The sequence below is a fragment of the Sitophilus oryzae genome, unplaced genomic scaffold (genome assembly GCF_002938485.1).
Source record: "Sitophilus oryzae breed Bouriz unplaced genomic scaffold, Soryzae_2.0 scaffold_467_pilon_pilon, whole genome shotgun sequence".
In the NCBI taxonomy this organism is placed as follows: domain Eukaryota; kingdom Metazoa; phylum Arthropoda; class Insecta; order Coleoptera; family Curculionidae; genus Sitophilus; species Sitophilus oryzae.
Genome location: NW_022147048.1, coordinates 2,090,643 through 2,116,364, shown reverse-complemented (window position 1 = coordinate 2,116,364; position 25,722 = coordinate 2,090,643). Strand labels below are relative to the sequence as shown.

The window sequence follows — 25,722 nt, the reverse complement described above, 5'->3', positions numbered from 1 at the left end:
GGTAAAACCACTTCTTTAAATTTTAAACCATGTTGTTGGCGCACTTTTAAAAATTCTTTGCATTTTTGTAGTCTGCCTTCATCAAAAACAATAACTTTGTCACTGGTAACTTTTTTACAAACTACACAACTTAAATGTTTTTTATCCATTGTGATTTAGTAGTTAGTAGCGAAATTAGTAGTTACTAAAATATTTATTTGTGGTAATTATTCGAAACTATTTACACTATGCACGTCCAATATTTAATTTATAAATACATATATGTACATGGTAACTTAATTCCAACAAAATAATCTCCGAATTAAAAGCCTGCAAATAATTGAAATGAAACCGAAAAAAAAATGTTTTTATGAAAATTTGAAGTACTCCAAAATATTGTTACGTCAGCCGCATCGGTTGGCGACGGGTCTCAATAAACTATCTTTCTCGCGCTTATAGATACTCATTTGACTTTTTTGTCGCGCTCATTTAAAATCTTTATTCGCGTCTGGCAAGTATTAAATCCCATTGAATTCGTCTGGCAATTAACACATATTTTTTAATATCATCTAATAAACACGCTGTAAAAATTTTAGAATGCCTAAAGTATGTTTTCCAGGTATAATAATTAAACATATTTGGAATGGTCGGGTTACACTTTAAACCCGAAAAAAAAGTCTGGCATGCTTATTTCGAGGTTAAATAGATGCTAAAATTTAAGAATAAACAAATTTCAAGTTGCCTAAAGAATGTTTTTTGGATTTATTTTTTTGCAAATGTTATGGGTTGCGCAGTAGCGAAATACCCCCAACCCCCCAGCCAGACTTAGGATTCTGGGTTCACCAGTTAATAAACTATACATTTTTAGTTATTCTAGCTTGCCTAAAATATGTTCTCTAAATATGTCGTCAGCTCTTAGGCTATATTTTTATTTTAATAAAAAGAGTCGGCTGATGAAATGCCGGGTGTGGGATTCGAACCCACTACCTTGAGATTGGTAGACGAGAGCCTTTACCTAGTAGTTTATACCATATTTAAACAGATAGCGCCACGCATAGTTTCAATAAGTGTGTATTCCGAATTACCAACAGTATTCAGAACCACCCTCATTTCCTCTATTATCTTGTTTTTGTAAATTTTCCGTAAATAATTATTTTCGTAAGTTTCTCGTAAATAGTTATCTCGCTAATAAGTGCGGAGACGAATCCAACAAATAGATCAATAAAATAGGTCCAGCCGTTCTAGAATTATAAATGGTCTATCTAAACCCACTTTGTTTTATTTATTTAGATTAAGTTACTATAGAAAGACACAACTTGTCCCGAATTTTCGATCCAAATAAATACTATAAAAAACGTAATTTGTCATTTTTATCACTATATTTATCACCAGTTGTTAGTTTAATATTAAATTGTTATCAGGATATCGATCATTTGATATCAGTTGACATATATTTTAATCATTTCTATTATGACGGACCGCTAAAAGTCAAACTGTATATAATATCAATCGTTAGAGTGCCATCGTTTTGACAGACAACATCCAAAAAATGATACAACTGTCACTGTCACACACACTGTCACAATCACTATCTAAAATGTTTCATATATTAAATCTAGTAAGATTTATACCATTCATTTTTGATTTCAATCAAAACGTAGTATAAAAAATTGTATTATTGATTGGTACGCAATCATACAAATGGTAAGCAATTATGAATATCGAATAAATCCATTACTAATTGATTGGCAGTTTGTTAAAGTTTACTATGCATATATATTTTAGTAGACAGTTCCTAAAGGGAAAACAAAGTAAGTAGATGGATATCGGTTATTCAAACACCGACTGTCATGTTAGCGTTAACATGTAATGTGTATCATTACATTTATATAATATATCTAAGGTTCTGTGTTTTATATACAAAATATTACACTCAGGTTTTACCCCATATCATATATACAGGATGTCCAAAAATCCGTGGGCATAGAACTACTACGTATTTTTTTAATCAAAATAAGTTCATTGGACTCAATTTACTTCTATACAAAAGTACTTCGTTTATCCGTTAGAGGGCATCAAACTTAAAAAAATGAACACATTTTTTCAGATATTTTAAGGACCGATATTATGGGTTACGGCACAAACGGTGGTCGTCTCGGCGCACTCAGTGATAATAGGCCAGGAAACCAACACTAAAAAATACCGCAATTCGGAAAAAAATAGTGTCAAAGGAATTATTGTTTTAAGTGGTATAGTCTATAAAATGAATAACTTTGAATTTTGACCGTTATTTTTTACCAACATGACAAATATAAAAGCCCTCTATCCAAAAAGTTACTGATATTTTTTAAAATGAGTGCCTGAACGAATCAGATAGGTAACTCTTTTTACTTTCGTGAAATAGAAAAGGAAAATAATAAAACAAGTGACAGTTCTTCCTCTTCTTGCAAAAATCAACGCGAAATGTCATAATTGACAAAAGTAAAATGTCATCAGCCTTTGATATTTCTATATCAGACCAATGCCGTCTCTAATAGAACAGCCGTGGAGTGAGATTTATGACGTCACGCTAGTTAGATATCACGGATTAATAAATATGTTGTAGAATACACGGAAAACATAATTATTCCTCGTATTTTTGGTTTGTATTTTAAAAATTATATAGTTTAGATTAATTATACATAATATACAGTTAATAAATACAATATATATACCTATTTATAGTAATAAATACTTTGGCAAATAAACTATGAACCATACAAATGCATCAAGTGTTAATAACGTGTGAATAGGTACATAAGATAATGGGCAAAATGTAAAATAAATTTTAAATTTTGGGGTTTGAAATATGTATATTTTGTAAGCATCAATGTTCAAAAAATTTTATTTGCAAATAATCCAATATCATAGAAAAAAAGACGTTAGCGATGGCTATGAAATGAAGATCGCTGTCATTTTATATGTAAAATTATTCTAAAATTTTTGATTTTCTTGGGATTTAGGTTCGGGAGAAACGCTGATTAAGTTTTCATTTGGTTTTTCATTATTTTTTTGGTTTAAAAAAAACGTTATAGCTAACGTTTGTAGCCTTCATCAGTGTTGTGTCATATGAAAAAAATAGTGTCGAATATAATCCCAAAAATTATATATACGAGGAATAATTATCTTTTCCATGTATTCTACAACATAATTAATCCGTAGTATCTAACTAGCGTGACGTCAGAAATCTCGCTCCGAGGCTGTTCTATTAAAGACGGTATTGCAGCAGCATGGCCCGCAAGTTGCTAACCTAATAAAATTAACACTAGAAAAGCCCGCGGGAACTGTACAAATTCAAAGTTATTCGTTTTACAGATTATAGGGTTGACCCTTAGAAGTAACATACCAAAAGTCCCCAACCTTGTGCGTTAGCCGTGAAAAGGGCTGGTTTATATATTTTTCGTTATTATCTCGAAAATTAAGCATCCTAGCGAAAAAAATGTTCTATACAAAATGAAAGTAAATTCAATTCTTTACAAAAAAGGTCCTATTCATTTTTTCGCTAGGAGCAGTAGTGAAGAGTTTATTGTATGCGAGATACTTTCAAAATGCAAAAATTATGAAAAACCATGTTTTTGTTGTTCAAGGATCATATCAAATGATCAAATAACCTAATTTCAACTGAAAAATAAAAATTGTTTTGCGAGAGGCATCTTATTAACCATTAACCAGGTTAATTAACCAAAATTTAATTTTCTATATCAGCAGTTGTGTGTGTGGCAAGAATCCTTATATAATTTTATTATATACCTATACTGCAAGAAATTTGTTTTCTATTTTATAATTTGGCTTGCCTGAAAAAAAGTCTTTTACCATCTTTTTACTATCCATCGTTTCGCGTCGGTGGTACGAAAGTTAATATCTAACCGACACTTTCCGACAAGTCGGATTTAACTATCTCTGCGCTGTGGTTGTCATGTTGTGGATCTGCCCAAGCTCACCTGATGATGGAGTAGGGCCAGTGTTGTCAGATTTTTAAAACTCAAGGCGCAAAATCTGCCGAAAAAAAGCGCCCAAAAGCGCAAGTCATTACCATTTTGCCTGCCCATCCTTCATTTCTAGGAACAGAGCCATAGAACAGAGGTAGTTAATAATCGAGTAAACCCTAGTTTATTTGTATCCGAATTTCGGACGATTTCTGCGATACAATGACGTCATATATTTTAGAAAATTCAATTTTAACGTTTTCATACATCAAAATAATCCTACAAATTTCTTGATTGACTTTTATGTAGCTACGAGTCTACGTAGAGTAGTATCAGATTTTCAGAAGGTTGGAAATTTAGATAACCGTTAAAACCTCTGCTGCCGTAATATATTGCTTTTCCAGAAAACTTCCGAAATTATAATGCAGGAGAACTAGGCTTAAATTAGCCAGGCTAAACATATAATCGCGATGGGCTATATAACTAATAAAACACTAATTTTGGCTTCAATATTATTTTATTACAAAAATTATAAGAAAGAATTTAGGCTTTTAGATATTTCCTTAATGTGACAAAATATCATCACATAAAGAAATAACTTCCTCGACATCTGGAGTATCTAATTCGCTACACAAATCATTTATATCATTTGCGTTTACTTCTTGAGCTTGAGGCTTATACATGCTAGAGTTGAATCTTAAAACCATCTCTTTATTTGGTTCAAATATTTTACAACAAATATTATTAACGGATAAATAAGATCTTATAATCATAATAGAATTTAATAGATTTAACATCATTTTATTTCTTAGTTTGCATTTAACAACATTGAGAATTGAAAAGCTTCGCTCTACTGCAGCATTAGACGTAGGCAAGCTCAAGAGAGTAAAAACAAACTTTGATATATCATCAAATAATAGTATACCTCCCGCATTCTTCAAAGTAATTACTTTTTTCCAAAATTCTAAAGTATCTTCTGGTATCGTGTTTTCAAAAATTTCGTCCCACTTCGTACTTAGAAGTTGCCTATATTGTGTTTCAATGTCATTTATTTTATCCTGAGGCATAAAATCTAAAGGTAGTTCATTAAATTTAGGCCTTATTGGGTTAAGAATAATCTTTGGACTGATGTTTTTTATTTTTTTAAATAAATCCAAATGAGAGGGCATTCTTTTAATTAGTTCTAAAATAAGAACTTTGAGAAATTCTTTACATTTATTTTTAATTTGAATTATTTCTTCAATATTTAAATCACACTGTTTAATTTCAATATCAAAAAAGTAACCAAAGTCCGATTGATCTATATCAAGATAATTTTGATCATATGCCATTGAATTTTTTAAATTTTCGATACTATCTCCTAAGTTTTCTAAAATTTGAGGCTTTAAAATTTGTCGGGCAAAGGTCCATATAATAATATTCGTGTCGGTAAATGCTTGGTAAAAATCTACATTTGAAGCTTGAAAATATATATTTAGGTGATATATTTGTTTTAATATAGGTTTAACAAAAGTTAGTAAAATTTTATTTGTTTTATTTTTATAAATGTCACTTAAAATTTTTGCTGTATGACATCTTTCTTTTTCAGCATGTATATCGAAAAATGTTTGTAGTTCTAAATATTGGGACAAAATTTTGTCAACAGCTCGATATCTTGATAACCAGCGAGTTGTTGATAATTGTGTAAGCCTGGAAAATTTATTTTCAGTATTTATGTTAATTAAATTAAAAATGTCTTTATATTTACTAATTCTTAGCGTGCTGTTTTTGAACCAATTATAAGTTTCCTTTAAAAGAAAGTCTATATCGTCAGCGAATATTTCTGCAGCCTTAGAGGAACACAAATTAAGGCTGTGGCAAATACATTTTACTAAAACTAATTTTTCTAATCCAAATTTTGTTTTTAACTGAGTATATAGTGAATTATTTATCCCACACATGTTTGAAGCACCATCAGTGCCAATACCTAGCAATTTTTGTACATTAAATTTATTTGTGAGTAGAAATTGAGACACAGCTTGGTATAAATCTTCAGCTGTGGTTTTTATAACTGAAATAAAGCTGAGAAACTGAAGCTTAATATCATTATCTTTTACCGAATAGTACTTAATGTTAAGGCATAAAAGCTTCTCAGTGCTGACATCTGTTGATTCGTCTATTAATAGTGAATAATACATGTCACCTACATCATTAACCAATTGTTTTAATAGTGCGGGGGCAATGACATTTTGAATTATTGCTGCACACTTTGTTTTATGTAGATGAAAAATATCTTGACTTTCTGTGGATACAGAAGCTGATCCTGGTTGTAATTTGGAAAATTTGTTCAAAATGTCAGTTAAATGATCTACACTCCTTATTGAAGAATGGGCTGCTATATAAGTGGCTAATATAATTTCTTTCCTTTTGAGGGCGTCATTGGAAACAGTTACACCTAAAAAAATTAAGACTAAAGATGTTACAAGTTACAATTTAATTAAGTAAAATTTAAAAGTTTAATAATGATTTCCTAATCTAAAAGTTTAATGATGATTTCCTAAAAAATGATTACAGAAAAATTACTCACCAAGCTTTTGAAGACACATCTGGTTAGTACCTATTTTATTAGCTTGCAATTTGTGCTTCATTGTTTGTGAATGCCTTATGAGGTCAGCTCGGTGGGATCTAATATCTGTATTACAAATATTACAATATGAGCCATCTCGTTTCCTTGTTAACCAACCTAAGGTAGAAGTAAATAATACCATTACCACCAACACCAATCCTATCACTAATAAAATCTCACATAAGCAAAATAAGTATACATTTACCATGCCCAGCTCCAACCCGTGTTAGATAAATAATACCTACCTTTAAATTGCGATTCATTCTCCCATTCACTTTTGTGTTTTTTTGTATATTTGGCCCATTTCCCCATTGTACGTAAAAAATACCTAAATAAACCGGTCATGAATCGTAAATTACCGCCAATCACCAATAAGTAGGGTTAACTTAGTATAAGCCATAGAATAAAAGTAAAAACTGTCAAAGGCAAAGTCTAAATCTATGTCTAGACTGGTTTATGCCAGGTTTATGCTATAAAAAGGGTTTATGTGACATTAGCCGTACGGTGATCGGTGATCTTTGCTTTTTATTTTATTTTTATATTTTTATTTAAAACAAGCTTGTCTAAGAAAAAGTTGCGCTATTATAAAAACATTAAAACCGCCCAATTTGCGCTTTGCGCCTTTTACATATTTTCTGGCGCAAATAACCTCTAAAAAACGCCCAATTTGCGCGAAAGCGCCCAATCTGGCCACACTGAGTAGGGCTCCGAAACCGGCAGTGAGAGCAGGTTGATCCACATTATGACAAACACAGCGTAGAATTAAATTTCTATATAAGCAGTTAAGTGGCAAGAATCCTTATATAATTTTATTATATGCCTATACTGCAAGAAATTTGTTTTCTATCTTAAATACTTATATACTTATAAAAAAAATGTTCTGGTTTGTGTTAATCTTTCACAAATACACAGTTTTTTCCACCTATTCGTATTTTCAAAGTATTATACACCCTTAACCACTGCTCACAGTGAAAAAATGAATAAGACCTTTTTTGTGAACAATTAAATTTATATATATACATTCTTCGCCGGAACTCGTCCGTGCCCCGTCCCAGAAATGTCGGCGTACATTTTTTTCTCGGATCCGCTCCGTTCCCGTCACGTTGCGGAAAGCATGAATGTACTTCTCCTGGTGCCCCGACTGCAATTTGCAGTCATGATATAAACAAAGTACACTTTTTATCATGTCTGTAGTAGGTATTAGTGAATCTTACAGCAGTATTTGACGACAGGGTATGCGTAAAACTGAACAATGAAAGGATGTAATGAACAAGATATGTATATACTTCATCTTTTCCTTTGAGCAGGTGTTTCCCTTGCAGGTGTTGTTCTTTCAATTCCCAATTCCAACTGCGAGAACTTTGGCATTGTTCGTATTAAATCTTCGTTTGTCTATGGGGCTGTGTTTTCTAATATACTCGGAACTAATACGATCCCCGTTATCAACTCGGTGTTGCATATACAGAAGGATCGGGCGTGGCTCGGTGTCTACTTCACGGAACGTGCCCGACTCGGGCACGGTCCGGTGTACTGTGAATCATCCTTTATGGCCTCTAAAATTGCGCACAGCGCCTGACCGGCCCAGTTATTACGTCGTTTAAACGCGAGCTTATTTTTGCGCACAGGAAATTTTACTCGTTTGCTCAGCGTCATAAAAAATAATTTTCGTGCCACGAATTAGGGACAAGATTTTTATCTGTATACATCTTTGAATAAGAAGACTAAGGAAGGAGCATATCAAAAATCTTAGGTACACCGCGATGGGCCTCAAATATGGCCGACTTAAATTCCGGTTTATCAGTGTCGTTCTAATTTTATTTAAAAAATGTAAAACTATGATGTAGGGTAGACGTGGGGTAGACTCAATAATTTGTTGTTTTATTTTACGTTGTGAATAAATGTTGGTAGTTATTAAAATTGTTATAAAAATATATAATTCTAATAAAAATAGATACGTTATAATAAGTATTTATTAACACAAACATCCGATACGCTACTGAAGCAGGAAAGTTAAATCGACGTATCTAAATTCTTTGACATCTAATCTGTAACAAGTAATAAATAAAAGCTAAAATGCAAGAAAAATATCTAATTTAGTTAATTTAAGTGAATTTCATAAATGATCGGTTTACTACACGTATGTATATTATATAGTCACTTACTAGCGAAAAGTTGTTCCATTATTTCACTCAATTTTTGCCGAGATCTACCGCACGTTACACAACCAACTACTTTAGAGTCTTTTTCGATAAATCGCGATAGTGTCACTGTTAATTTAAGTTCTGCCACAATTTCCATCTAGATTTACTACCTTTATACAACTATCAGTAGTAGAATAAATAATAAATAACATAAAATAAGCTCCGTAAAGACAGACAAATCCACAAAATTTCAAATCAAATTCAAATGTGTCAAATGAATCGTCAAACAGAACTGTCAAGGATCCCCACCCTAGAGAGCTTTTATGGTGGCTTTTCCGTCCACCATGCATGAATACATGGATAGCATTATGCTCCTTCCTTAGTCTTCTTAAGCTACATTCGAAATCAATTCGCTGGCCGAGTGGCACTTCGACGTTAAAGTCGGCACGAAATTTACCATTCACAACAAATTTCAATTCGAATTTTGCGCATGCGTGTTTAAACGTTCTCCTGGCATTTTTTAGGTTAGTTGTTGGTTTTGATTTTGGAAGAGTCAAAATCCGGGACAGTTGTTAATTAAGTTTTCCAAGTTTTTATGTTTAGAAAAATGGAAACAAAAACGTCATTTATTGATGATTTTTTTCTAAAATGTGTCTCAAGCACCCAAAACTTTTTCTCGCCATTAATATGGGTCGGACACCTCATTTTTTGGGTTTTGGTAAACCCCTTGGTTTTCGGTCAAGCTATACTCTGTTTTTTTTCTCAGGTAAGATTTCGACAGACGATGACAGAAGAAAAGCAGATGACGTCCCATACCAATCTATTTATTTTACTAAAAAAAGTTTCTAATAATTTTTAAGTTAACTATGGATGGGTTGAAATATAAATTCGTCATGCGTCGTCACTTGTTGTTTTTAACCAGTTTTATTGGTTTATTTCAAAAATGGCAGATCGTATTTCAATTTTATTGGTTTGACGGAACGATGAACGACAAACGGACGCCGATGCGTATGAACTCGCCTTTAGATTTTTGACGTTTGTCAAAGTCTTGCCAAATTATAGGTTATAATTTTGTGACAACTTTTGTCAAATACCCTGCGTTTTGAAAGATGATCCATTTTGATTCGTGTTATTTCGTGTGTTTTGTGTCTTTTGAAGTCAAGTGGAGGAAAAATCGAGTGAAAATTAACTGTAGAACCCAGAGCACAGTTTATGGTTAATACTCGCTGCCCAAGCAGAAAGTCTTATACAGATACACCAATAAAGTTACTATCAATAAAGTTCGTATACCATCTCGTCGTAGATAAGTGCATCTCGAATATGGTAGAAGGACCATACTAAACACATACTAAAACTGGAGTAGCTGTAAAATATCGACATCGCACGATAGGTAAATAATGGATTTTAGTACTGCAGAAAAATAATGTCAAAAGGTACTGGTTTAAAAAAAAATAAGATGAAAGTTAATTAATCAACCTGTGAGGTATAAAATTTGGTAAGTGTTATTCTTAATAAATTAGTTTGTTTTATTTATGTTGTTTTATTTATTCCTGCGGAATATTACAAATTTGTATTAGTACATAAGTTATATAAGTTTAATTTTAAGTTAATAAAGCTTAGTTTCATAAAAAGTTTCATAAAGCTTGAAAGTAAGAAATAGTTCTTTTTTATATTTTTTGGTATGTGGTGTCTTGTTTTTGTTTGTTTTGTATTAACACATACCGTTTTTTATTAAATAAAATAACTGGATTACATTTTTTCAGTTTTATACATTTTTTTTCACAATATTTTGAAGTTACTTGTCAGTCAAATTTTAAATACATATATTAATTTCCTGTTATGCGTTCCAGTTGTACCAACTTATTTCTTTGTAAAATAAAATAAACTACTTTGAAATTAAAATGACAGACACATCTATCACTGTCAAGGATCTTCTCGTTGGACAGACTATAATTATTGAGCTGCAACAATAATTGCCGTTTTTTTTTAACAACAAAGCCACAAGTCCTAATAAAATAAGAATAGCGTCCTTCACTTATTTTTCTTTTAATAATTATTTACTTTTCACAGGAAAATGGCTTGTAACAACGACACAAACAAAATAATTATTAAAATTTAAATGTAAAATTTGTCATAATTGTAAAACGAAAATTCCGTGCTGAGGTGGAAGTTTGCAGCTTGCAAGCTTTCAATCCAACTTCAACTTGCACTCTGGCGTCGAATTTTGTTGTGAATGAGTACACTGAAGTATAGTCTATAAAATGAATAACTCTGAATTTTGACCGTTATTTTTTCCCAACATGGCAAATATAAAATCCCTCTGCCAAAAAAGTTACTGATATTGTTTAAATTGAGTGCCTGAACGAATCAGATAGGTAACTTGGTTTTTACTTTCGTGAAATAGAAAAGGAAAATAATAAAACAAGTGACAGTTCTTCCTCTTCTTGCAAAAATCAACACGAAATGTCATAATTGTCAAAAGTAAAAAGTCATCAGCTTTTGACATTTCTAAATATCAGACCAATGCCGTCTCTAATAGAACAGCCCCGGAGCGAGATTTATGACGTCACGCTAGTTAGGTACTACGGATTAATAAATATGTTGTAGTATACATGGAAAACATAATTATTCCTCGTACTTTTGGTTTGTATTTTAAAAATGATATAGTTTACATGAAATATACATAATATACAGTTAATAAATACAATATATATACGTATTTATAGTAATAAATACTTTGGCAAATAAACTATGAACCATACAAATGCAGCAAATGTTTTCGAATCTACAAATAATGAAAAATATATTTTAAATTTGAGGTTTGAAAATCTAAATTTTGTGAATGTAAATAATAATACATCACTATTAGTAGATATTGAATGTTTTTGTTAAATTAGATCGATTTTAAAACCTCAAAATTTAAAATATATTTTACATTTTACCCATTATCTTATGTACCTATTCATTATCTGTATATTGTAAAACATTTGCTGCATTTGCATGGTTCATAGTTTTATTTGCCAAAGTATTTATTAGAATAAATAGGTATATATTATATTGTATTTATTAACTGTATATTATGTATAATATTTCATGTAAACTATATCATTTTTAAAATACAGACCAAAAATACGAGGAATAATTATGTTTGCCATGTATTCTACAACATATTTATTAATCCGTAGTATCTAACTAGCGTGACGTCATAAATCTCGCTCCGAGGCTGTTCTATTAGCGACGGTATTGCGTCAGCATGGCAGCAAGTTGCTAACCTAATAAAATTAACACTAGAAAAGCCCGCGAGAACTGTCAAATTCAAAGTTATTCGTTTCACAGACTATACATAAGATAAGCTTGCGTGCCAAAGTACGACTCGGCCAGCGAATTGATTTAGAATGCAGCTTTATACAAAGGGATATACCGTCAAAAAAATGTAGGAGGGCGAATCTGTGGCACTAAAAAATCCAACACGAAAAATGTCAAGAAAACAATAAAATTTTCAAGAATTCTTTTACAAAAAAATCATTATGGACATTTGTGGTGCGTTTCTGGTTCAGCTAGTTCAAAGATAACAAAAAAGAACTCACCTATTATATATCCTACAGGTACTGTTATTAATATTCTTATCGCTAGCGTGTCTCCGCCGGTCCTCGAACAAATCCTTAACCGCCGTCACTCCGAGCACGAACAACACGGGGATCATGGCGATCTCCTTGCCGAACGCGTTGATTGCCGGGATCCAGTTCAACAACACTATGAAGATGAAATACAAGTTGGCCACCCTGTGGAACTGTTCGAGCAAGTTCCGTGGCAAAAAACTGAGCAACGTGTACTTGGTCGTGCGGATCCGATTGTTCGGCCTTCTGCCGTTCGGGTGGTCTTTTCGGGGCGTTTTCGGCGGCACTATGTGATTGGGCACCACCAGCCGGTACCGCTCCTCTTGCTCGTACTTGGGCACGCGCCGCGTCACGAAATAGAGCAGCCGGTACCATAGCGAGGGAGGCGAGGTTCGACGAAGGGTGTAGATCGATTCGGATCTAGAAGCTTGTCTGAAAACATAAAACAATCACAATATGCAGAGTGTCCCAGAAATAAAGGCAAGTATTTTAAGGTGTGGTGGATCCATAGACTTAAAATAAAATATAGACTACACTATTTACATCTCAACGCGGACAAACAACCTTTTTTGTACACATGTTTACTTCTGGGTACAGTCGACCGAGCCTTCCTCATCCAGCCGATGTTGTCACGTCTTTAATATTATCAATATTTTTTTTCTTGTTATACACATATATTGAGATATTAATACTACAGTTTAATAAAGTAGGTTTTAATATTCCATAGATGTATTAAATAGTCCTTATACTACTAAATTATAAGTCGGATACTGTTTAATAAGGATAAGTTCTTTACAATATGACAACACCGATTAGAGGCGAGGGAGCCTATTCATTCATTTATTACCTTGTAGTACGTGTCGCACATGTGCGGTAAAGCTTTGTTGCCGCTATCTCCCCGGCTGTATTAACGCATTTTCTTAGCTTGTTATCCTTAAGTGTTTATTTTATTGACTTTTCTGTTCAAAACTATAAAATATGGTTCGCCAGTGCCAAATTTGCAAAATTTGACTTAAATAATCCATTTAAGTCTTGAAACGACTTTTGACCGGTAGGCAACTCTCAATTTACCCATTGGCAGTCAGTGGCGTTGTTGTAGAAAGGCGCTTATTTAGATAATATTTTAGTAAAATGTAAAATCTGAATTTTTTCTTTTACATTACATTATTTACTTACTTACATTGTAACAAAATCATAATTATAACCCTGTTAATAATTAATAATGTTTTTATTAAAAATATATTCCGGTTTATTCTAAAATTATCTTCAGAATCTAAAATAACATACAAGAATTTTAAAAATGATATTACATTATGAAACAATATTTTTTTAATATACCGGGTCGTCTCAAAAGTGGCTCAACCCTATAACTTTTTATTTTTTCAGATAAAAAACAGATTTGTATGTTAGTAGGTATATGACATAAATTAGATTTATTGACGTATTCAATTGTTTTTGGTCTCTTCCTGTTTCACCGAAATGATTACATCTTTTGATTTTTAAAGGCACCCTCGGTATATTGCTACTTTATTCGATAAAAATGACACTCTGAATAGAATGACATATCATATGTCAACTTTTGACATTGTCGCTTAAAAACATATCCTATTTTAAATTTCAATCCAGTTTTTTCAATCCACTAAGTTTTAATCAAGGAGCCTTGGAAAAATAGTTTTGATCGTCTAATAGGTTTCGTGTCTTGTCTAGGCCGGTTAAAAGATGTACAAATCGTATTTTTAATCATACATATGTCAATTTTTTCAAATGGAACAAGGGTGACTCATTAGCATATTTGGAAAAGGCATTTTTTTATGAATATATTGATACCACACACTTGATATTTCGAGTTAAATTTTCGCTATGAACCGCGTGTTACAATTACAATTAAACCATATGCGAAAATGTCAAAAGTTGACATATGATATATCATTCTATTCAGAGTGTCATTTTCTATCGAATAAAGTAGAAATATACCGAGGGTGCCGTTTAAAAATTAAAAGTTATAGTCATTTCCGGTGAAACAGGAAGTGACCAAAAACAATTGAATGCGTCAATCAATCCTAATTTATTTCATATACTAACATACTAAATCTTGTTTTTTATTTGAAAATATGAAAAAAATTATGGGGATGAGCCACTTTTGAGACGCACCCGGTATAATAAAGACAGTACCGCGTTAAATAAATGTAGTTTTTATTTTATCCACTTCCTATCACCTTCCTTGCTTTAATGGAACAGATTTTTGTTTTCTCTAATTTACATAATAAGACATCACTTAACCGGAAAAAAAATTACAACAATCATATTTTTTTTCTCTCCTTGTCGCCGATTCTATTATATCTGTGGAATAGATCCTGTTTTGATTAATAATAGGGGTTGTAAATGTTTGACTAAAATTAATAATTTATTATTAATTTCAAAAATTACCTAATTTCGATTATAAAATTTCTTCTATAACGTGTATTTTATTATTTTTATCCTTTTTGGACTCTAAATTGTTTTTTCTAAACTTTTATTTAAAAACCTGTCCTAAATCTTAATAAAATATAAAAAGTTTAAATACGATATATTTTTAATTTAATTATAGCTTCATTAAAATAAAAAATACCCGGCTATGATACGGAGAGTTCAGGTGTACTTGAGAAACGAAAGACAGTGTTGTGTTTCTCGGCAGAGTCGTCAGGGAACGACCGTTACGACAGAGACAACCTATCTATCGCTCGTGTCGCACTCGTTATAACCTAAAACAATAACACAACAATAACAAGACAGTGTCTGACCGCATGTTCCAGCTATTTATGAATGAGATGCTCAGTCTATATTTTATTTTAAGTCTATGGGTGGATCTGACCAAATGAAACATATTTTCTCTTTACAATTTTTAAAATAAATTAATAATAACCGACTTATTGAACTTTGAAAATAAAAAAAAATCGATTTTTTTTGTTTTAATTCGATTTTTTTAATGTACAGGGTGTCCCATTTTGGTTGAAATCATACGGTATCTCCGTTATTATCGTCAGTTTCTATTTCCAAATCAGATATATTTGATGTATCATCTGGTTCTGATTCTGAAGGATGGACCTCTACGTCCACGAGTTCTAGTGGTTCTGGAGGAATTTCATGTTGTTGAATATCATGCTCCATATCCACTTTTTGTTTTTGTAGTGATAATTTATTGTTATGAGCTACGAATATTATTTTACCGGGTCTTTGTGCAGTTAAGCGATTCCTTTTTTTAGTATGGATAAAACTGTAAGTACTGAAACTTCTCTCTGTGGCTGCAGATCATGGTACAAAGAATACAAGGTATGATCGATAGCGGCTCCAATTTCGTTCAGTTCGCGCATACCACCTGTGACGTCACTAGGAAAATAATGAATAAATAAAAAATAAAGAAAGTTGACAGGAGATCTGCATTTTTTGGGGTTATGGTTAAGAATTGTTTATTTTTCAGTTCCAAAAATATATTTAAAAATAATTACCTATTAACATGGATTTGTTTATTAGGTTTTTAGTTTGCGATGTTTATGGTAAATAATTTTCATGTTCATTGCCTCTGAATTCACATGAGGACAGAGATGAGGATATCTATGGAAAAGTAACTACAAGAGGAATTGTTACATAATTTAAAAAATGTTGGGAAGTTGAAGTTTCCCATCGAAAAGTAGAAAATGCCAATGCAGATGAATGTATTGTAATTGTGATAGAAGTAATTCCAAGGGTGAAGTCTATTATAATTAGTGACCTGTGCTTTTCTTTTTATATGTAGATGTTTCAGGTTTTGAGAATAAATCGGTTGAACGAAACCCAAAATTTAGAGGAAGTATTTGCATACCCAGAATATGACCATCAAGGATTATATAGCTCAAATTTCCTTTAATGGTAGGCAATTATTCAATGCAAATTAACTTTTTAAGTGACTGAAATATTAAATAGTTTACAATATGGTATATCACTAAAAATATATTACTTTTAGGTACAATTAGTGCCCGATACATTTCAAAAAGTAGAATATTATTTTATATTAAATGAAGTGTTGTACCAACAATCAATTTATATTAATACCGGAGATTAAAAATAACAGAATAAATAGTTCTTTTTTTTATACTACAAAAATAAACTATAGAATACAACAGTATTTAAAAATAAATAAAGTTATGTCCCGGCCGAGATTCGAACACCGGTCTCTCGCTTCCTAGCACGACTCCTTACTCACTGCTCCACAGTAACTTGCTTAGCGATAATTCAATGACGGTATATAAACAAAAAAACAACCAACAACCAATAGCGCCAGTTATCACCTGTGACGTAGCGACCAACCTTCGCAATATCATACCTTGTATTCTTTGTACCATGGCTGCAGATGACGTTGGTAAAGACAGCAGAGCAACAGCTAAATATTTCAACTGAGTATTTTTACACATTGCTTGCCACCAACTTAGACAGTCTACATTTTTAACTGACATCCAAACGTAGTCGAGAGCCCATAAACCCGATTTGGCGCAATAATTTGTTACATCTGTAAAAATGGCTTATTATTGACAAACTGAGGATGATTGTTGGTGATATTGTTGATAAATTCCATATCGGCTATGTGTTCTTCATTGTTAAGGTGCTCTCCTAGGAAACAGGGGTCCAAGAGATTCGCGGCAAAATGCAATGGTTCAAGAGCCATAGGTTTTTTATTTTGTAAGGCGGAGAAGCATTCTTTTTCTTCTGACTTAAGAATCGGCATACTTGATACACTTTCGTTAAATTTTTGCTCGATGTCTTGAATTTTGAAAAGAAATTTCTTGCAAAATTCTGATTTTTGCGAATATTCGCGATTTTGGGACCGAATATTTCTGAAATTTCCTGCAAAATTCGAATAGAAATATTCGCTACCAACATCACTATACATAGGTATTAGATTAAATTTACAAGAAAGAAAATCCAGAAAAGATCGAGTGGTTCTCAAAATTTTAGCAAAAAATCCTTTTTTTTTTGGAAATTTTCAAAGTAAAATAACTCCGTTATTTTGGACTTATTTGAAAATCGATAAAGAGAAAATAGTATGTTTCTTTTATCGACACCCCTTAAAATACTTGCACTTATTTCTGGGACACCCTGTATATTGAAAAGTACGCCAATTTCACAAAAATAACAACCGTAAAATCCTCTAGAACAGTATTGCTAACCATTTCAAGCATTATTGATCGCTCCAATAATTCTAGACTAGACTACAAATTATCTGGAAATTTGCCCTTACCTCGAATGTCCCTTAGCGCTTATTCTAGATGTGGCACCTTCGATACTGCCCGTATCTTTGTGCCCGGGAGGTAGAATGAAATCAGTCTTGGAACCGACCCGAGAATGACCAGGTTTGACAGATGCTCCGCTGGACACCTCCGATATCTGACCTTGAGAGAAGGCCCGCTGATGACCTCTCGAACCTAAACAAAGACGTAATGGAAATCAAATCTGCCGATTTGTATTTCTGCCGATTGCTATACAGAGTGGCCGATTAGTGCTATTAGTCGACAAAGATATTAAAACAAAATTTAATATAAAATATTTTGCATGATTTATAAAGGTGCATATTGCCATGTTACTAAAACTTCCCTGTATAAGATAATGTGAGTAAGGAATGCAATCCCGCAAATGCTGGATCCCGCAAATGCGGGATCCCCCTGTGATTCCGCGGGATCAAAGTTGCGGGATTTACCGTGCGAGATCTGCGGGATCGAAACTAGGGGATTCCCTTACGGCTTGGCCATTAAAAATAAGTGAAACAAACAGGTAATTAAATTAAAATTTTAGGGTAAATTTAAAGTTGAATATCTCTTGAACTAAAAAAGATTTTGGGATGCGGTTTGGACCAGGTTTTAGATGCATCTATTGTGATTAAGATACTATGTGGTTTTCGAAAATATGAAAATATATTTAGTGAATTCTCGTATACAGGGTGTTTTATAAGAGTGAAAATTTGGTCAAGAATCTTTTTTACCGCAAATTTACAATTTTTAAAAAATCTGTATTTGAAATTAGAAAAAACAATTTGATCGTTTTTTTATTTTTTTTTGTTTTAAGGAAAATACGACGTTTTTTATACTATAGTCCTAAATGGTACAAAAAGCTTTGTACATTCTACATATGCCAAAAAAGTATTTATATAGTGTATCTGAAAGCAGATAACTAATACAAGTTAAAAAATACTTCAACATCAGAATAGTATTTATAAAATAAGTAGATAAATTATAATAAAATTTAAGTTTATTTAATATTAAATATATTTTTTGAACACCCTGTATACATCGGTCCAAATTTCTGTACAGATAGTTTAAGATACACGCTATATCAATATATTGTGGGCCTATGAAAAATGTACAATGCCTTTTGTACCATTTAGGATCAAATGTATGACTATAAATGCATATTTTTCGAAAATAAATCGTATTTTCTTTAAAACAAAAATTTAAAAAAAACACCAAATTGTTTTTTCTAATTTCAATACAAATTAGTCGTACATAGCTAAAATTTCGATTTTTCAAAAATTGTAAATTTTTTTGAACGATCTTCATTTCATAGCCATCGTTTTTTTTTCGATCATATGGTATTTAACTATGCCTCCTTTATCGTGGCTCTTAATAAGGTATAAACGCAGATTATACAGATTATAATCTTTGTTTTTTCTTTATTGTTTTTCGTGGTTCCAATTTTCGGAATCGGGCACTAGTTAGGTGACTAGTTTGCGCATTTATTGTTTACAATCCCGCAATTTTGCGGATCCGCGGGATTATTTGTTTTAATCCCGCGGGTTTGCGGGATTGAGATTTTGGTGCGGGATTGCATTCCCTAAATGTGAGTTTTCCTTCACCGATTTATTCTATTAGACTTGTTGTTTAGGAAAATACCGGGTGCGTCTCAAAAGTGGCTCACCCCTATAACTTTTTCATTTTTACAGATAAAAAAACCAGATTTGGTATGTTAGTATATGACATAAATTGGGATTGATTGAGTTTTTGGTCACTTCCTGTTTCACCGGAAATGACTACAACTTTTGATTTTTAAATAGCACTTCCGGTATATTTTTACTTTATTCGGTAGAAAATGATATCCTTATATATATATATATATATATATATATATATATATATATATATATATATATATATATATATATATATATATATATATATATATATATATATATATATAATATATATACAGGGTGTCTCAGATTTTAATCAGGAAAATTTAATAGAAGATAGAACTTGCAAAAATAAAACAAAAAGTTCATATCAACTTGTAAGATTTAAAGCTTCCTTTTCGAGATACAGGTTACCATTAGAATACCAATTATAATATTAATTACCAATTAGAATTAAGTTTTTTCTCGCAAGAAGTAAGCAAGATAGACAAAAAAGTAAGGAGGCAAAAAAATAATATTTTTAATTACTAAATCCAAAAATAATATTAAACTTCTAAAAAAGCAGTGGCGTGCCTATTTTTTCCTTTAAAATAATCTAACAGTGTTGCCCCACCGCCGCCCCTGGCCATTAAGCTTAAATCTAATTACATCAAATTAAGTCCCATAGTAAGTATTATAAACGGGTCAAGTTATATCAAAATCGATTAAATAGTTTTTCAAATATCTTAATTTTTTTTCTTTTTTAAGTAACTTTAACACCCTGTATCTCGAAAAGGGAGATTTAAATCTTACAAGTTGATATGAACTTTTTGTTTTATTTTTGCAAGTTCTATCGCCTATTAAATTTTCCCGATTAAAATCTGAGACACCCTGTATTTATCTATAATTATACTATATATTATTATCAAAAACATTATTTGATATTAACATATATTGAAGATTTTTTTTTCATACTTTGTTTGCCTTAGATAATGAAGTAGTATTGTTTACAATTCTAAATAGAATTAAATAATTCACTTAAATTTCGTGAAAATAAATATTAACCAATGTAGACTCCCTGCTTTCTATAGAAAATAGAAAATAACACAATATGTATAAATATGTAAAAGAAAATCTAGGAAAAATCTAAATGTAAATGTATAAATAAACAAAAGTAGTTTTTTTAATAAACCAAAGGATTTTTTTTAGGAAATACGAATATTTTCTGCATCTTATGATCAATCGCATATTATCAAAATCAAAACATACGCTTTCAACTTTTTTCATGGCTGAACTGGGTAAATATTTAATAAAAAAATTTTTCAACGATTTTCATTTCATAGCCATCGTTTTTTTTTCGATCATATGGTATTTAACTATGCCTCCTTTATCGTGGCTCTTAATAAGGTATAAACGCAGATTATACAGATTATAATCTTTGTTTTTTCTTTATTGTTTTTCGTGGTTCCAATTTTCGGAATCGGGCACTAGTTAGGTGACTAGTTTGCGCACATAGCACGCCCACTTATGGCCTCTAAAATTGTGCACAGCGCCTGACCGGCACAGTTATTAGAGAGATATCGGAAAACCGAATAGCGTTATGCAGTATTTACGCGTACCTTATCATGGTTACGATATGCGCGAGTCAATTTTTAACGCAACGCCCGCTAATGACGTTACCGCCTGACGTAATTTGCGGATCAATTACACCAAGCGCTCTTCGCGCCAAGCGTATTCTAAATAACCTCTGATAACGTTTAAAAATTGCTTAAATGGGCATGTGCGGGTATTTGACAACCGGAGCCGACCGGCGAGATCTTTTATTTTAGGTTATGTTTGAATTGTTTTGAATTATTGCTTTAGTTTTATTAGGTAATTTGATATTTAAGTAGCTGGGATTAGTTTTAATTAAATAAATATGGCCCAAAATATGGATTCCACCTCTTCCAATGCTAAAGAACCTATAAAGAGTATTAGGTTTACAGCAGATGACGACTTAGCCTTTCTAAGAGAATTTGTTGCTTGTTGCTCTAAACCCACTGGCAGACGTTGAACAATAAAGCACTGGAAATAAGCACTTTAGCCCTTTAGATTTAAAACACCTAGTAAACAAAACAATTTCAAAGTTTTAAATTCAAAGTTAGGTTAAGTTTAAATAGCGGACGCGACGCGATCAGAATTCTTTCCGATCCGATAACTATAAATGAAGAGATTTAATACCACCTCACGTAAAGGAAATAACTAGTGATGAGTGAAATATCGGTAACTGTGACTTTGTCACTGATATTCTATAATAACAGTCACAGCCTGTGACTGATTTGAAAATAAACGGTGACTTGCTAAAGCGTGACGATTACAGTTAATTGTGATTTCTCTGGTAACGAGAAAATACTTCACAGAGCGGAATCGCGCGTCGCGAACGCAGCTGCCGATGGCGCCGGTCGTGACTCAGTTCACAGTCACGAGTCACGACGTACGACTCATAGGATAGATATCTGACAAAGTGATCTAAAGACAGTGACTGTTAGTAGTGATTTAATTTTTTATGTATTTTATATTTTATTACTATTTTTTATCACTACGAATCGGTTTGGTTCCTTTTTAGTTTAGCAGGTTTTTTTAAAGCCAAACATAAAGTTTTACCTTTATACTGTTTATTTTTTTTAGAAACTTACAAAGGAAAATATTTGTTGTTTAATGTATTACTTATCTCGTGTTGTTAAGTTTCGTTCCTTATGGTTATGAGCATATTGCATATTTTATTCTTTTCCCGTTGGTTTATTTAAATAAAAAAATTGTTTTATTTTTATTTTTTAATATACCTTTTACCCACTGTTTAGTGTTTCCTATTTCAGCGGCCTTGGATAAAGCACAAATAAAAATTAGTATAACAACAACAGAATCGTATCATTCGTAACGTATCTTATATTTTAGCCGTGATTGTGCTTTCGGATTCATAATCATAAAGTCGCAGTCACAGTTAAGAGTCACAGATAATACAAAGTCGCTGTCACAAGTAAGCCTGTGAAGAAAATCACGGCTTGGCTCATCACTAGAAATAACACCTGGCTTTATTAACGTCCATGCACGCTATTCGGTTTAGCGATATCTCTCTATTACGCTGTTTATTGTTATTTTACGCGAGTTTATTTTTGCGCATCGGAAATTTTACTCGTTTGCACATCATCATAAAAAACAATTTTCGTACCACGAATTCGGGACAAGATTTTTATCTGTATACTTATAGGATACCTAATCTGTGCCTAAAGTATGTATTAGGATGTATTTCAGGAAAATAATTTAACCTCAACAAGGTGACTCAAAAAAGTGTGAGTGGATCAGGATGATTTTTTTTAAATGGAACACCCTGTATATTATTCCTTTAATAGATGGAGAATTAAAAAAATCAACATTTTTTGTATTTAGAGTATTTCAAAATTTTTAACGGCTTTGTAGATACTCGCGGTATTATTTCAAATGGCTCTTTCAACGGTAAAATACGAGTGAAAAACAAATATATATATTAACAAAAGATTTGATATGTAACTATTTGATATGTACATATATGGAGAAAAATCATTGGGTGGCTTTGATAACAGTTTACTATGGAAAATGCCATATTAAATTTAAAACCGCGAATATCTGCGAAACCGTTAAAAATTTTGAAATACTCTAAATACAAAAAATGTTCATTTTTTAATTCTCCAATTACTAAAATAATAATATACAGGGTGTTCCATTTAAAAAAAACGAAGAAAATTTATTTTATATTTTACAAAGTTTGGTGTAGAATTTTGAACATCCTGTATGATTGAAGATTACGATATTTATAGCAAAGTAAGTACAGACCATTTAACGTAAATACATAATATATAGTCTATAAAATGAATAATTTTGAATTTTGACCGTTATTTTTTACCAACATGACAAATATAAAATCCCTCTGTCAAAAAAGTTACTGATATTCTTTAAGTATTCTTTAAATTGAGTGCTTGAACGAATCAGATAGGTAACTCTTTTAACTTTCGTGAAATAGAAAAGGAAAATAATAAAACAAGTGACAGTCAGAGAAATAGAAGGGATAGAGAATGAGCGTCAACATGCGCAGAAGGTCTAATCAAGTTGGGCGCCATATTCCAGGTCTTCCTGTCATTTTGTATATAGGTGGTAATCTATAAGTAATCAAATATCAATTTGCTGTTTTCAACCATACGGGGGGCAATTTAAATTTAGTGAAATTCTATAATTTATTATGGTTAGTTAACATTAATATGATTTATTTAATTATCAGTTTCAAAACTGCGTACAATATTGGTATATAATACACTAAATATACGAATATTCTGACAAAAGACGCTACGGATAGATGACCTTTTCGTCGTTAAACACTCGAAATGATATTAAATAAGTATTTACAATATTTCATGTTTACTTGTACTGAATTACGCGTTTCAATTTAAAATTTTTGCAAATTTGGTAAAAATTGTTCTAAACACCTTTTGTTCAAGTTGTATATTCATAAAAAACATTTGGTTCATAATTATTTTTGATGATTACCTACCTTGTATTTTAATATAAACCTAGAAAAAATATGTTTTTGTTTTATTTTTTTTATTCGTCCCTTCAAATTGTGTTTCAAAAACTGTTACATAATATGTCCTCTGACAAATATTTTCATAATACATAAACATCATTGATTTTATTAAGGGTATCATTATTAGCATTTATCCTGGTTTTTGTCGACAATAAAAACTCAATCTTGTAATAGAACATCAATTTTATATTTTGTAAAATTATTTTGATACAAATTCAATTTGTCAAAATTCAAGTCATTAATATATTGATAAACAACCCAAATTATTCCTAAATATTTTGTTATAAAAAAAACTGTTACCGGTAAGTTTGTAAAACACATTATGGTTTATCGTAATACTAGAAAAAATAATTTATTTTTTGCACAAAAGAAGCTTGTCGATCCTTATTTGTCCATAACAAAATTCTGTATGTACAACATACATATACCTAATTTATTATTAAGAAAATTAGATTATATGATCTCAGAATTTTAAGACATTTTTTAAAGATAAAATAGTTTCTTCTCAACTGTAATATTGTCAACTTTGGCCTGTATTTTATCCATTTAAAAACATGCGAATGACAATCCCCTTACTAAAATACATACTGGAAGGTACCGATTAAGTTTCATTGCATCAAATACCTTTGCTATAAATCCTGGCTCACAATTTAAGGCCATTGCAAAATGCTTTTGAACTTCATCATAGATTTTACAAGAATAAAAGTGTAATATTGAAACAAAGTAACATTGTAAGCTTCATGACTAATAGTCTCATTTTTAACACTCTTTAAATATCATCTCGTTAACAATTATGAATATTATATGATTTTTCTCAGTGATTTGTAGCACAGATACAAATTAATATATGCTCCATAACAGTTTTAAATAAAAACTTCTGCCTACAGATTTAATTTTCTTATTGGCATAATACCCTTTCTTCCTATATAAATCTTGCCATTTTTCAGTCCAATGTTCCTTGTTTTTACAGTTGTAGGAATACTAAAAATGTTGACTATAGAACTTGATACTATGTTTGAAAAAGCCTTCATACCTGTAACTGTGCATAAATCTAATTAACTGAATTCTCCTCCTCTTGACACTCTGAACACTGCTGTTGCTAATGTTAGAAATATTTAGCACAAAACTACAACTACCTACAACAAACTTTACAATAAAAATGTTAAATTTTCGCTGTTCAATTAAAATACCCTATCTTATGTTTTCTTTTCCTCCAAATAATCTTCTTGTCAAATAAAGACTAATCTTATTTGACATATTTCTGGTACACTTGAACTTGTGCTTTCATGGACACTATAAGAGTGCACTGTTTTACAGAAGCAAGAACATTAATTCCAAGTATCTTCTTCCTCCACACGTAATAAAAACATCCTCTTTAAATGGCCACATCATACACTTATTTTTGACCATTCCCAATTACAATCACGATTTTTACAAATCGCCTTTAGGAAAACTAAAAATAAACAGTTTTGGATCATCTGTAAACACGATTATGTTGTATAAACTTACACATGAAAACTAATCATTTTTCCCGGCGTATTAGCTTTCTTAGAATGACTATGACAATATACAATAAGACTTTTTGAATTAGTGTTTAGAATAATTGAGACTCTGATTGAGATAATAATAAATTTTAACTAGATAACAACACGAACGAAAAAAAAAAACAAAACAAACAGATGTCAATTAAAGAGGGGAAGTGACAGCGAGACCTGGAAGATGTCTGCCATCTTGCCGTCGACAAAAATTTGGATGCGCACTCGTCGAAGCTCATTCTCCCACTTCCATATCTCTGGCCAATGCCCTCTATAAAAGATCAGCCCACGGGCGGACTTTTGTTTACTTCATCAGCTGTACATACTTAGATATTGGGTTAGATTCTGTATTCATATTTTGTCGGTAGATTTTTGGTATTATTTGTTATTGTAG

At 31.5% G+C, this 25,722-nt stretch overlaps 2 protein-coding genes across 5 annotated transcripts in view; both read right to left on the bottom strand.

Moving 5' to 3' along the window:
- Positions 1-25,722, bottom strand: part of LOC115886122 (probable phospholipid-transporting ATPase VD) — a 94,172-nt gene that overhangs the window by 63,785 nt on the left and 4,665 nt on the right. For both annotated transcript variants that reach the window (XM_030905184.1, XM_030905185.1), the window contains exons 3-4: positions 17,559-17,742; positions 12,278-12,739 (exon numbers count right to left, since the gene is read on the bottom strand). In XM_030905184.1, the coding sequence (XP_030761044.1) occupies positions 12,278-12,739; positions 17,559-17,742 (646 nt within the window). The remainder of the gene's footprint in view (positions 1-12,277; positions 12,740-17,558; positions 17,743-25,722) is intronic.
- LOC115886123 lies at positions 4,443-7,241 on the bottom strand. 3 transcript variants are annotated; one of them, XM_030905190.1, is made up of 4 exons: positions 6,795-7,241; positions 6,511-6,666; positions 5,692-6,378; positions 5,385-5,633 (listed from the first exon to the last, which is right to left on the bottom strand). In XM_030905190.1, exons 1-4 carry the CDS (start codon positions 6,892-6,894, stop codon positions 5,560-5,562), a joined length of 1,017 nt encoding a protein of 338 aa, XP_030761050.1. In that variant the 5' UTR covers positions 6,895-7,241; the 3' UTR covers positions 5,385-5,559. The 3 variants fall into 3 exon arrangements, with proteins under 3 accessions (XP_030761049.1, XP_030761048.1, XP_030761050.1); XM_030905189.1 differs by having other exon boundaries at positions 4,443-6,378; positions 6,730-7,241; XM_030905188.1 differs by having other exon boundaries at positions 4,443-6,378.